The 13,776-nt window shown below is 34.2% G+C and overlaps 1 protein-coding gene across 5 annotated transcripts in view; it reads right to left on the reverse strand.

Moving 5' to 3' along the window:
- EDD1 (glycine-tRNA ligase) overlaps positions 1-13,776 on the reverse strand; it is a 426,585-nt gene that overhangs the window by 152,481 nt on the left and 260,328 nt on the right. For all 5 annotated transcript variants that reach the window (XM_089786876.1, XM_089786879.1, XM_089786878.1 and 2 more), the window contains 2 exons: positions 10,162-10,255; positions 9,822-10,040 (listed from right to left, as the gene is read on the reverse strand). In XM_089786876.1, coding sequence (XP_089643002.1) covers positions 9,822-10,040; positions 10,162-10,255 — 313 coding nt within the window. The remainder of the gene's footprint in view (positions 1-9,821; positions 10,041-10,161; positions 10,256-13,776) is intronic.

Here is a 13,776-nt window from a genome sequence, read left to right on the forward strand (position 1 = left end):
AAGTATAAAGCTAGATTTGTAGCTAGAGAATTTTCTCAGAAAGAAGGGATTGATTATGAAGAAACCTTTGCTCCTGTTGCCAGATATACCTCCGTAAGAGTAGTCTTAGCAATTGCCGCATCGAAGCGATGGAAAGTACACCAAATGGATGTAAAAATAACATTCCTAAATGGAAAGATTATAAAAGTATATCTGGAGCAACCTGAAGGATTTGAAACCCATGATCCTAACATTTTTGTTTGCAGGCTCAAGAAAGCTCTCTATGGGCTTAAACAAGCTCGAAGGGCTTGGTATGAAAGAGTTGATAAGTATCTAACCGGCTTAGGATTCTCCAAAAATGAAGTCGATCCATATTTATATTATAAAAGAGATAAAGATAATATGGTAATTGTGATACTATACATTGATGATTCAATAATAACAGGTGATGATCATCTTATAGATCAGTGCAAGAAAGATCTAATTAGAGAATTTGAGATCAAAGACTTGGAACTCTGTTACTTCCTAGGGTTGGAAATATGACAGAATTCTAACAGTATCATACTTAATCAAAGGAAGTATACATGAAACATTTTGAAGAGATTTGGAATGTGGAATTGCAAATCTATGTCTTCTCCAATGGAGACTAATCTACATAAACTTAAAGAAGCAGCTGCAAAATCACCTTCCATAGATTCTACTCTCTATAAACAAACGATTGGGTCCCTGATGTACTTAGTAAATACAAGGCCTAATATTTGCTATGATGTTAATGCCTTAAGCCAATTTATGTGTGAGCCAAAGGAGATTCACCTACATGCAGTTAGACACATTATGAGATACTTACAAGGCACTCTTAATTTTGGACTTAAATACGAGAAGGTTGGCTTAGATTTATATTGATTTACTGACTCAGATTTGGGTGGAAGTGTTAAAATAGGAAAAGTACTTCAGGATGTTGTTTCAGTTTGGCTAAGGAAGTTACTTGTGGGATTATTTGGGCAAGCCATTAATCCTATGATTATTCATTGTAATAATCAGAGTTCCATCAAGCTTTCGGTAAATCCAGTGTTTGATAGGTCCAAACATATTGAAATTCTTTACCATTATGTAAGAGATATGGTAAACAGGAATTCTGTAAAATTAGAATACATTTGCACTATAGATCAGATAGTAGACATACTCACCAAGCCTCTATCTACAATAAAGATAGACCACTTCAGGAAAAGACTTGTATGGTTGAATTGTAATCCATTTATATTCTTTAAATTATTTTATTTGTCAGCCTATTGACTATTATGTGCTCCACCATTTGTATTCATTATTTAAGAGGTGACGATCTCTGAGATAATGAACACTTGTATATAAGACATTATGATAGATGAGGATCTCTTAGATAATGTGCTAAATAGAAGAGTTCTATTGTACGATCTAGATGAGTTCAAAATCATATTGTGATATTGGCATTGCTATGTCAATGAGTCACAATTTGGATAAAAGAAGAATGTTAGTGTTCTCCAAGTTTATCCTGTATTTTGGTAGGTCTTAAACTCGGGATCATGTTGTGATATAGAAATACTAGTATCTATAAGTCACAACTTCGATAAATGAAGAAATTAAAATACTCTTCAAATTTATCCTGTACATTGTATTCTTTGCAATATTGTTATCACTAGTATCAATGATTTGTCATACTATAGGCTTAGTAATATGACATTGTATCATGTGTTCTATGATACCACATGCTAAGGAGATTCAGATAGATATAGAGTATCAAATCTTGCTTGTTCATCTTTATTGATGTTGCTAGATATGATATCTCTCAGTATGATTATCAAGTTAAGAGGGAGTGTTAATTCTATAACTTGTTAAAGCATACTGATCTGAGAACAGATCAATTTGATTTGAGATGGCATTATAAATATAAGACTAAGTTGCTTGCATTGTTTCCTTTATAAGATCGGCGCCTATCCTTAGGATGTTTGTTTAAGACTAAACTAAACTTAATTATGTATGTTTGTGATCAAGCTTAATCATCCTTAGAAAGTCGCCGACTTGTAGAGGATTAGGCAAATAATTTTGGAAGAGACATGTCGTTTCTAAGGACATGTCCCTTGAATCCTATACTTATAGAGGGTAAGGATGAAGTCTAAGGACACACAAGATCAATACAAGTCTGCTCCTTAGTCATTACATGTCCCTTGAATCCTATACTTATAGAGGGTAAGGATGAAGTCTAAGCATACACAAGATCAATACAAGTCTGCTCCTTAGTCATTACTGCCTTCATACAAATTGCAGAAGTAAAACACAGAATTCTGATTACATTTGTAATCCAGTTAAAGGCAATAATCTGAAGTTACTAACAGTAAGTTATAAGAAGATAGAGAGGGCAGAATTTAATCTATATTCAGTCCAAAGAATTTGCAAAAACTTTATATAAGAAAAGCAAGGGTAGAAGAGGATTACCATCCCTGCCGAGAAAATCATATTTCAAGGAATGGATTTCATATGCACCAGGCCATATCTAAACGATACATGTGACAAGTGGTGTCGATATCTCCATAACAATGGCAGGTAAGTTGTACAGGGTCATACATCATTCACGAGCTATAAGTATGAACTAAGATTTGTATATAAATTTTAGAGCCCTGATGCACCCTGTAAGGTTTGCATTATAGGATCTGGCCTCAAACTTGGAACAAGTGGGCATTAGTAACCCTATCGGTCCCCCTTTTAACCTTGGTAAGGTCAAAATAAAATGATTAAATGGAAGGCATTCGAACACTTATCAACAATTTTAGCTAACAAATTAGGTGGAAGCATTAAATACAAAGAATTACAACTATATGATTAATGTGAATATTAAAAATAATTAGTGAATATTAAAGGTCCTAAGTAGAGAGGACACATAACATACATGCAATTGATAAAGAAGGCGAGTCTTTTATTAAAAATAGCAATAGGAGGAAATATAATGACCCCAAGTGGAAGCTAATACAATTCCATGGGTATTGTATTTCATCTAAGTATACGACTTAAGTCAATCATTGATTGTAATCTTGGAGGTTCAAGTACAAATATTTAATAGACATATGGACTCTCATTGGAGCAACTTGTATCAAAGATGATGTGCAAGATAAGTATTTCATTTATCTATTCATTGTAGTCTCTCTCTTATTTGTTTATCTACACGTACTATAAGATCTATTTGCCTTGATCTTTTCCTCCGAAAATGTTATTGCAGGAAAAGAGACATTGATTTCAGACTGAAATGGAGTTTGACACCTCTTTAAAGGTAACATTGGATGAGCAGTTATGATTGTTCAGAGGGATTTTGAAAGTCCATGTGTGTTATTGCATGCTTTTAATGGGCCTTCACCCTATGTACATCATGAGGAAGTAATGACTTCCAAATTATTATCACTTGTACGTGCAGAAGTATTTGAAAGATGACAATCTTACAATAACTTAATTTTCTACTATGATAGATATCTTACAATGTGTATGTAGATCATGATAGATTATACTTTGCATGGTGGATGTTCATATGGTCAGCATTATGAGAATGCATGTGCACATACCTTATGAACATTTTGAGTACATGGTGAATGTTACGCATATTGATGTTCAAGAGGCCTTTACACAAAGTACTCGGCAATTGTCAAAAGAGTTGACATTCAAGAGGCCATTACTCTTAGTACTTGGTACATATCTTCCAAATCAACATTCAGGAGGCCATTGCTCAAAGAGTATGTGGTGAATGCCAAATGAGTTGACAATTAGGAGGCTATTACTCCCAATATATTTATAATACAATAAGGTAATATATGGTCCTATGTTTATCCTCCCTAGCCAAGAGGGAGTGTTAATTTTCGGTTGCTTCAGTTGGATAAACTCAAGAGACTAAAGTGAAGTTATATATAATTTATATATATATTATATATGTGAGATATATATATATATGTGTGTGAGATATATATATATATATATATATATATCTGTGTGTGTGCGCATCTATAGTTAAACTATAAATTGTTATATCAATTAAATATTACTGAATAGACATCTCCCATGAAGGGACATGTCTATCCATATCCTATCCACTATAAAGAGAGATGGCTGCCATTTGGAAAGCACATACCATACAGGCAGTGTCATTACGTGTGCAGCGATCCTCTAAAACTAACAATTATATATATACACTTCATTGTCAATAATACTGATGCTCCATGATAATAATAGTGTAGGATATCTATCACATACTTAAGGCTGATAGGCATTTCAAACATTTGATTTCATCAATTGGAATCATCCGATTGAAGCTAAAATTATTAACAAAAACATTCAAAGCAACAGATATAAATATTATTAGAAATTGAACTGGCACCAGCACAGAAGATGACTTCAGTACAAAGCAGCAGGGCCAAATAAAATATAAGCTTGTAATAACCCTCAACTGATCATATCTTAAGTAACATCAATTCCCTTTATGACTCAGAAGTTTGGTGTTTTGTCAAAAATCAAGCAATCATATTCTAATACCAGTTCATGCTACTGAATATATAAATAAGTTGCTCTGTCTGAACTAATCAACAAATTATGTTTTTTCCAGATAACATTCATTTACATTAAATTCCAATCTCTTAGCAGAATCCACTAGTTAAGCTATGAAATCGGTTCAGTGATGAAAACAACTACATTTCCTACTACCATTTTCTGTTTTCTCAAACTGCAATTACAAATCACATTTCACTTATTAAATTAAGAACATAGAAACTGGAAATGATATGCACCATTAATATTACGCTTCTCCACAAAATCGTAGCTTGAAATGCAATGCCAGAAGAGTCTAGGATTGATGCCAATTTGGATTGCAGCAGGAATAACACCTGAAAAAGACAATGAAACATGCCCGACCAGGTTGAATACAGTCACCAGTGATAATATTTCTCCTCTGTGATATTCGCAGCCCAGACATAAGTAATAACAACTGCCAAATACCAGGACAGGCAGTGTTACGAAACTCAGTAAATAAGCCCCCAAAATCAGGGTTCAGACTCTTGCAATTGAGTTTCAAAAAATTGCCCAAAACAGGAGTCAAATGATAACTGCCTATCACCTAATTCTCTCAGTCTGATCAACGCCCAGCAGCAGGTAAATCTACCATACACTGAAACTTAAGGAAAAATCCATCCAGAATAACAGTAAAGGATACAAAAACAATTTCCAGCTTGCAGTATTAAATTCCTTAGCTCATCAACACTTCTCAGCCACAGAGAAAACAATTAGAGAAGTCACACTCAAATTCCCAAAGTTCAAAATAGACCAGTTCCCATTATACCCCAGAAGTGGAGAAATATGATAACTAGCAACCCCTCTGATAATTAGTCAAAGCTTACTTCCATAGCAACAAAAAATATGTACATGTAAGATAATTCAATTATCAGACTTAACCAGAATACCTCAGTTGTGGAAAGCACAATCAGCTTCAAACCCTTATACTTTAGCAAGGGCACAGAAATCAACCTCAAAAAACTTCTTCACAAGCAACAAAAGAAAATAAGTAATCAGGTGATTTATTTGCTTCATGAAGCCACCTTTTATAATCCACTTCGCTTCACCAACACACCATCAATTAGAAGCTTCCAATAGATTCTTTTTAATAACTTTTGTACCACGTAGTTTGATTAAGATGCTTTTCACTTAAGAGGCTTCAACTTTTAAATATAACAGTTCCTTGTACTTTTATATTTAATACTTGACTTAGGCTTATAACAAATTAAATAAATGGCCCCTTCCAACAATGACTCAACCCTCACCTTAAGTAAAATTATAAAGTCAAATTATAACTTTATAATAAGTCATTTAATGATTTAATAATAGTTTAGCCACTAAAATAATAATAACTCCCAAAATAGTAAATACTTATCCTTTATATATGTCATTTGAAATAGGAGTCACGCCTATTATTTTCCCATGTGACCAAATGCACTTTCCTAAAATAGAAAGGGTCCCTGACAATCATCACCCAACTTGCCATAAATAAAAAGTGTATGAAACTAAGCCCAAACGAAGTCCAATCTAAGTCAAACGAAATCCAATCTGAGTCAAATGAAGAAAAAGCTAGAATATATTGAATTGTGAAGAAGACAAGACCCTCCCATAGCCAAGCCTCTGCCTTAGAAGACCCTCTATCCACAATAGTTAGCCTATGAGGATAACAATAATAGGCTAATCCCTCAAACTCTGATCCTAGCAAAAATGGAGACATCACAAAGCTGAAGTAGAAAGGTGAGGTCAAGTGAAGGAGAAAACAATACAAAAATTAGAATGACATATTATGAAGGATAAAACTATAAAAATCAAACACAAAAGGCAACGTATAACTCAAATGCAAAGTTGAAATGAAAAAGAAGAGACTCATAACTAAACATAGCATTTACTAATATAATAGGTAGATTGAACACTTGAAGGACTAAAAATTTGGCGCATTGTTGAGTAATTAGAAATCCAATGTTTGAGGGGATATTGGACAGTTTAAAACAATTATGACAATTACATAGGACACAAATGAATAAAGTTATAATGATGATCAATTTAGTAGTTAAATTTAACAGAGGTAAGCCAAGCATGGTTAAGCATCCCTGACAGAGCCTTGTAGTCTTGGCGAGAATTCTAATTAAATAAGTAAAAGTTATACCTTTCAATATATGTTTTACAGTATGTATGATTCATGGTAGAGATTTATGATAGAGACTTCAATCAGGCTGAAGGGTAAAAAAAGGTAGATGGCTTTTGGAGGGGAATTCAAGATAGATAGGCCCAAGAGGATCGTTTTGTTTCCTCATTGCTTAGTGGTAAGGGCTTTCTGAGAATTCTCAAAGATGACTTCATATCAGTGTTCTGAGACTCTGCGAGTCCAAGGCTGAGGCGGCCTTTCCAAGGCAAATGGCCTCTAGAGTCTAACTTGGCCGAGTCTTGGCAGAGTCCACATGGACTCGCCAAGTCCTGAGCCCAAGACTCTCCCAAAAAAAATTTTAATAAATTTTTTTTCTTCTTTATAATTTTATTCTTTTTCAAATAGATAGAGATTTCTAGAAGGTTTTTTTTTCTTCCTGTGTATATTACTTATGAAAAATGATGTTGTGGTTACTATCTACATTATCTGGGTTTCATTATGAAGAAGTCGCTTTCAACATTGTCTTTTAATAAATTTATAAACTTTCAGACTTACATGTAAATGTGTTGTTGGCTATGTCCTTGATCATTTTCTTGGCAAAAATTTGTAACCCAACTATAATTGTTATTAAAAGACTTTTACTATTAAAGGTTGTGGTTCACCAAGCAAATTGATAGACATACTTGAGAGCCTTGTTGTTGTCTACAATCTGCACATAAGTTGTAAAAAACATATTTCTCAATATCTAAGTCTTCCATGACTTATCTTAGGCATATTCATAGGAGGGCATAAGCTACTATGAATCTTAGTCTTATACACTCTAGCTCATATTTCGATATATGTTTTCACTTTTTGATTCCATAGATTTCCTATATTGTAGACATTTGACAATGACACTATGTTTAACTTTAGATTATGTTATTCAATTCTTTTCCTTCAAAAATTCGTTGTTATACTTATGTGAACTATGCAAAATTGTGTATGAGTGTTAAGTAGTTTCTATTTATCTCAATTATTGTGTATTTGATATTAATTGACTGAATGATGCATGAAAAAATGTTTAAATCCTCAAAAATCTTTTAATTTCATGGGTTTTTCTATTTTTCGAGTCCTTGCTGAGTCTTGGCCGAGTTTGGTCACCGAATCCGAGTCCGAGTCGGATTTTAACTTTTCGAGTGAGAGGCAAGTCCGAGTCCCATAACTATGGTTCATACACAATGACAATAGGCATGGGGCTAATCCTAACATACCTGCAATGTTTGTAGCACTATCCATGTATTGAGAGATAGAGAGAGATAGGGAGATTGTAGAAAAGTCATATCGAAACATATTCAACAAAGAGATCTTGGTAAACCTATCTAAGCTTCTTATCAACATAGATGATAAGCTCTCAACTCTAAAACCTAGGAATTACAATCATTTTTGAGCTCTCCAAACGGGAAGACCTGGCCTAATAATTAGATCTGCTCAAATTAAAGTAATTGCAAGGTCCATTACCATACAAGCTTTTAATTTGGACATGTTGGCTTTTCTACATAGCCTTCCACACAATACATAGCAACAACACCAAACTCCATGATGCAAAACTCTAGCTATCTTGCAGGTCAGCTATTCTATAGTCACCACCTCAATCAGCATGATATTAGGATGATATTCACCAACTCGATGCACAATGTATGGAGCTTCCACACTGATTAGGATTAACACCAAAACACTCTCATGATTTACACAAGATCTACAGACTAATTAACACAACAAGCTTAAAAGATGGAGCCACCAATCAACAAAAAGATTAGTCAGGGAATCGAGGACAAGTACATCAATGCCCCACAAAGGGAATAGGAATTTAGGCCAAAGGATTGCCCCATCCAAAGAGGGGGCAATGATACTCCCTTCCTTTTCCAGCCCCCCTCCCTAGCCTGCTTCCAACCCTCACTATAATAATTGTTGGAAGCAGAGTGCTATAGAAACTAGTTAGGTCTTCCCTTCTACATAGGAGGGAGAGCAACTCACATGCCTCTACTCTCATCCACTATTGATCCTAGCAAATTTCTCGTCCCCACTTAATAAAATAAGTCTATTCTATATTTGTACATAAACTTTTACTCAGCCCATAAGATCAGGTGGCACTGGTCATTCAAGGTAGGCAGATTAACTACTAAGCATTCCCCTAGTTTTCTCATCATTGCAAACCTCATTCTCAACATTTAGGCCTCTATACTTGTATTTACAAAACTTTACTTTTGTATGTTCATTCCATAAGTCTGTAGTTTATCAACAAAATTATTAGGTTGTCCATCCACACTACCATACTGAGCTCCATGTTGTGGATCACTAGTATGATATCCCATTTTAATACCACCCTATTTATAGATGTAAATATCATATGCCATAATATTCATGCAAGTTACTATAAACTAAAATGAGTTCAGATTTCTTTTCCATCAGAGGACCTAGATGAACACCATCAAAGAGAATGATAACTGAGCCCCATACAGAACCTTCTGATGGCTTCCAGTCGTCCAACAATTCATCAAGCAATGGAACAAATACTGAATAAACTCAATATTACTATCAGTACATTGTAAGATCAGAGTACAAGAGAGAACTTTGCTCAAGCAATTGACATCTACCCAAACATATTAAAGATCAAGATGTAAGATTATTACCATACAATATCTCCACACATTTATGGGCAGATTTCTGAGTTAGGTTTATTTAAAATTTGATAGAGGATGGCAACATTAATTGACAAAGCTTCTATAATTTCTTTTAAATTTAGATGATTTAGAGAACTACTTAACCTCTCATTCTGAGCACAAATATAAAGACAATGTATTTGAGCATTTAGAATCAAAAATGACTTTCAAAAACTATGTTCCTTCGCCTCTTCATCTATAGATATTATCACAATTATGTGTGCCACTAGAAAGGAGCCTATTTAACCTATACTGAAAGTACCCAACTAAATCTTTCAAATTAACAATTATTTGTTTTTGTTTCTTCAATAAACATTTTTGTCAAGGTGCTCGATGAGCCATCTATAATCATCCAGATCCATTAATGGTCTTGGAAGTCCCAAAAAACTTGTAAATTATTCAAGAAAGAAATAATGTAGTTTACAATTTATATAATGTTACATACATAATTATGTCCATACCTCTTGAGAATAACCCTCCCTAAGAGCATAATGGCGACCCATTATACCAGCGAGAGATGTGAACTCCATAACCATGGTAGTGGCCAGATCTGACATGGTTAGTTCTGCAGCACTCTGAGCCACTGAATATTTATTTTCCTCCAAACCCATGGCAGCGCCAAGTCTTGATATCATTTTCTCAATACGTTTGGACTTATCCAACATTGATCCCAATTTCTCCTGCTTCGATTTATGCCATTTTTGCAGTAAATATCTTATACATAATCTTATCATAAAACTACAAAGTAGAATAAAGAACTAAATCTTGAATATGGATTCCCTAGTTTCAAAAAGCCTCTACCTGAAAAAGTATACCCTTTAGTTGCCCACGGAAATCTGTTAAATTTTTCGTTGTATCCAATCGATAAAAGAACTTAGCGTCTTCATATCGTGCTCTGCAATAACAATCAGATTAGAATACAAAATTCTTGATTGCAATTGCTCAAGCATTCAAAATTAATATATTGAAAGCATCAATCAATCTTATGCAACAAAATATCCTTTAAGTCCTACAAAGAAGATCCATACTTAAAGCTTTGAAAAATGAAGAGTGATTAAAATGAGACTGAGTTTTTAAAATAGACTCAATATTTATTTTTCCATATCTGGAAGAGTCTTTTCCACCTCTGAAACATATGAAGATAACTAGTGAAATATTCCAAGCATAAAGGAGAAAGAAAAAAAGTCAAGAAATAAAATGATAGACCAGCACTATTTGATATCAATTATTGTTCAACAATTACAACCGCATATTGCAAGCATGGCAAAGCTCAAGAAATTTTGCATCTTGGTCTTGTGACAGTCATTCTATGTTGGAAATCATAGAATGACAATGTAAGTATGACGAATATGCTGATGGAAAGATGTTCAGTGTATATATGTCTGTATGCTCTAAACATTGATGTCTGAATGTTGAATGTGCTGGTGTCAGTATGTCTATCGTACCAAACACGGTGCAGTTCCATACAAGTTTGTGACCAAAGTGAATTGTAATGATTGTATCACTGATGTGGTGTTGCCTCCAGCTGTATAACACTGTTGTGACTCCAATCTCTGCTGATGTTGCATCTCACAGAGGTAGGAATTGTGTATGAATTATGCTTACTCTTTATTATCACAAAGATTTAAATATGTGTCACTTTTATGCAGACTTCCACCATCGCAAGGATATATATGTCACTGATCCTGATGTGATTAATGCCAATTATTATATTCTGATGATTGTTTCTGTGATCCACAGCGGTGCGAATTCCAACAGCAAGTATTCTAAGATCACCCATCTCAAGATTACATGATATAAAGGTCTGAAATACTGATAATGATGCCAATCTATCAATCCAATTTGGTTTCGGAGAGACTTCATCAAATTGGGATCGATAGCAGGAAAGGCAGGATGTTTCACCTCCAAAACTGCAAGCTCCCAATGAATTCCAAAGACAATGAATAAAAAGTCAATGATTATGAAACTCTTTAAATGCTGATACAAATATGGCATTAATTCATTTCAAAGCAAGCAAGTTAGCTATTAATAATATGGCTCCAAAATTTTCTTTTGAAAATTGGTCCATCCCAATGAAACTGACACTACAAATGAGCCACAAAATGGGCCCCTTACAAACATTTAATAGCTCCCAAGGGACCATATAAGCTATACAGATGAATGATGAATTGGTCTCGCTTTATAAAGAGGGTACATGACAGTCTCCCCTTCTTGGAATTGCTTTCCCAAGAGATATTTTAGATTGGTATGCTTCAAAATCTGCTGACTCTTTCATGTGGTATCCTCAACTTGCAAGTCTTTCCACCTAACAAGATACACCTTGATTGTACAGGACCTTGGCCTCCTCTCTTTGAAATCTATGGCCTTGTTGGTGTAATGAACTATTTACTACTTACACTTAGGTTTACTTAGGATAATGCCATTGTATATTAGTTGTCATTGAGACACCTAAGAGTTTGCATTCTAATTTAGCACATGTTGTAGGAGAAATCCACTTCCACTGAGTTGTTTCGCACCTCGTTGTTTGTAAGATCCACCTTTGTGTTATTATCACATTATCATTCTCTGATTGTCACACATGTTGCACATACTTCGTTATACAATGAAGGATGATCCACCTTTCGTGGACATGTGTTTACCACTTGTGTGATTGATAGCTTATCTCTATCATCATTCCTAGTAATCATGTATTGCCTATGTATTCGAGCACATCTACATGTATTCAATTCATCATAGGATTGAGTCATTTGAAGATCAAATCATTTTGTCCCTCTTGTTGTGCTTTCCATAGTTGTAACACTTGTCGAGTACTTCGCAAGTTTTTTGGCGATTACTCAATGAGTTTTTAAATAAAAGTCACCCACGGCCCCATATCTGCATTCAAAGGCAATAAAATGACTTTTTTTTCACCAGTTTGATTTTGCTTCTTTGTCGACTTGGAGTAGTGGAGAAAAAAAGGCTTCCAAGCTCTTGTTAGGTTATTGTAAGTTATTGAAGGCAGATTTGAGTGGACTTCAAACAGATTTCAACCCATTTTGGAAAAAAAAACTCTTTCCCAGGTAAGTTTGCTTTGTTTGTTTTTATACTTTCATAAAACATTCTGTTATTTTTTCGTTGCATGTATATGAATTCAAATTCATTCCTAAGTAGTTAGATATGATTTTGAATCATTTGAAGGCATTTCAACACTATGACTTCTTCTTTTTTAATCTATTGCTGTTTTTTTGAAGAATATGTAATTTTTTTTTAAACAAACCCTAGCAGTTTGTGTTATTAATCTTTAATGTTGAATGATATCTAAAAATAATCAAACTAATTTAAATAGTTTCTATTTCTATGTTTTAACTTTGTTTAATTATTTTTCTATAAATTTTAATTTGTGTTTTAAATTTCTATGTCTAGGGCAGCAATTAAGCATTAAATAAGCACGGCAAGTTCAAACAAAGTGTGGCCACTAACATCGTGCCGATCTAAATATATAGGCACTCAACCTAGAAATGCAACAAATAAGGCATGGAGGTATGCCTATGAAGCTCTAGAGGAGCATGGGAAGGTAATGTGCATTCAATGTGAAAAATGAGTTTTAGGAGACATAAACCGTATCAAATACTACCTTGCAGGCATAAGGAGACATGATTCAAATCCTTGTGCCAAAACAACTAAGGAAAAAAAAAGATTCATTAATGCCCTACTTGCAGCTGATGAAGAGAAAAGATTGAATAGCGAGAGGGGAAGATTAGCTACGAGGGCTGCCATAGTTGGAACTTGAGGTTCTACTATTGGTGCTGAAGAACCGGCACTTGAGAACATAGAAGAATATCATCATGGCTCGTGGTTGTGCAAACAAAGTGTTAGCAAATAATCGAAATCCACTCAAGTTCATTTTTATATTCAAAAAAAAAAATTGTTATTTCCTATTTATTAAATAAAAATTGTATATTAACACTTGATTTCAATTTTTTAGGTTACTTGACAATGCAATTGATAGGACAAGACCAATGGTGGAGGAGCAAAAACGAGTGGAAGAAATATGGCTGCACCATCCCATCTAATGGGTGGGCAGATGAGAAAAATAGAACCATTATTAGCTTTTTAGTTGCTTGCAAAGACAATGTAGCGTTTTGGAAATTTGTTGATGCCTCCAATAAGGTGAAAACTGCACAGATATTGGCATTAATGTTGGAGAATGTTGTCATGGAGGTGGGAGTAACTAATGTGGTAGTAATCATCACAGGTGATGCGGCAACATATGTGGTAGCAGGCAATTTTAATTTATAATGTTGCATATGAATAATGAATTTAATTCTATGGTACTATTCAATTTAGCATTGATGTAAATATGGAAAGTTGGCAACTAGTTATTGATTTTTTACTAATATGTCAGGTAGAATCCACCAAGAGCAGCACCCACACTTT

This window comes from Cupressus sempervirens, chromosome 6 (genome assembly GCF_028749045.1).
Source record: "Cupressus sempervirens isolate cs-2001-9-10 chromosome 6, ASM2874904v1, whole genome shotgun sequence".
NCBI classification, from domain to species: domain Eukaryota; kingdom Viridiplantae; phylum Streptophyta; class Pinopsida; order Cupressales; family Cupressaceae; genus Cupressus; species Cupressus sempervirens.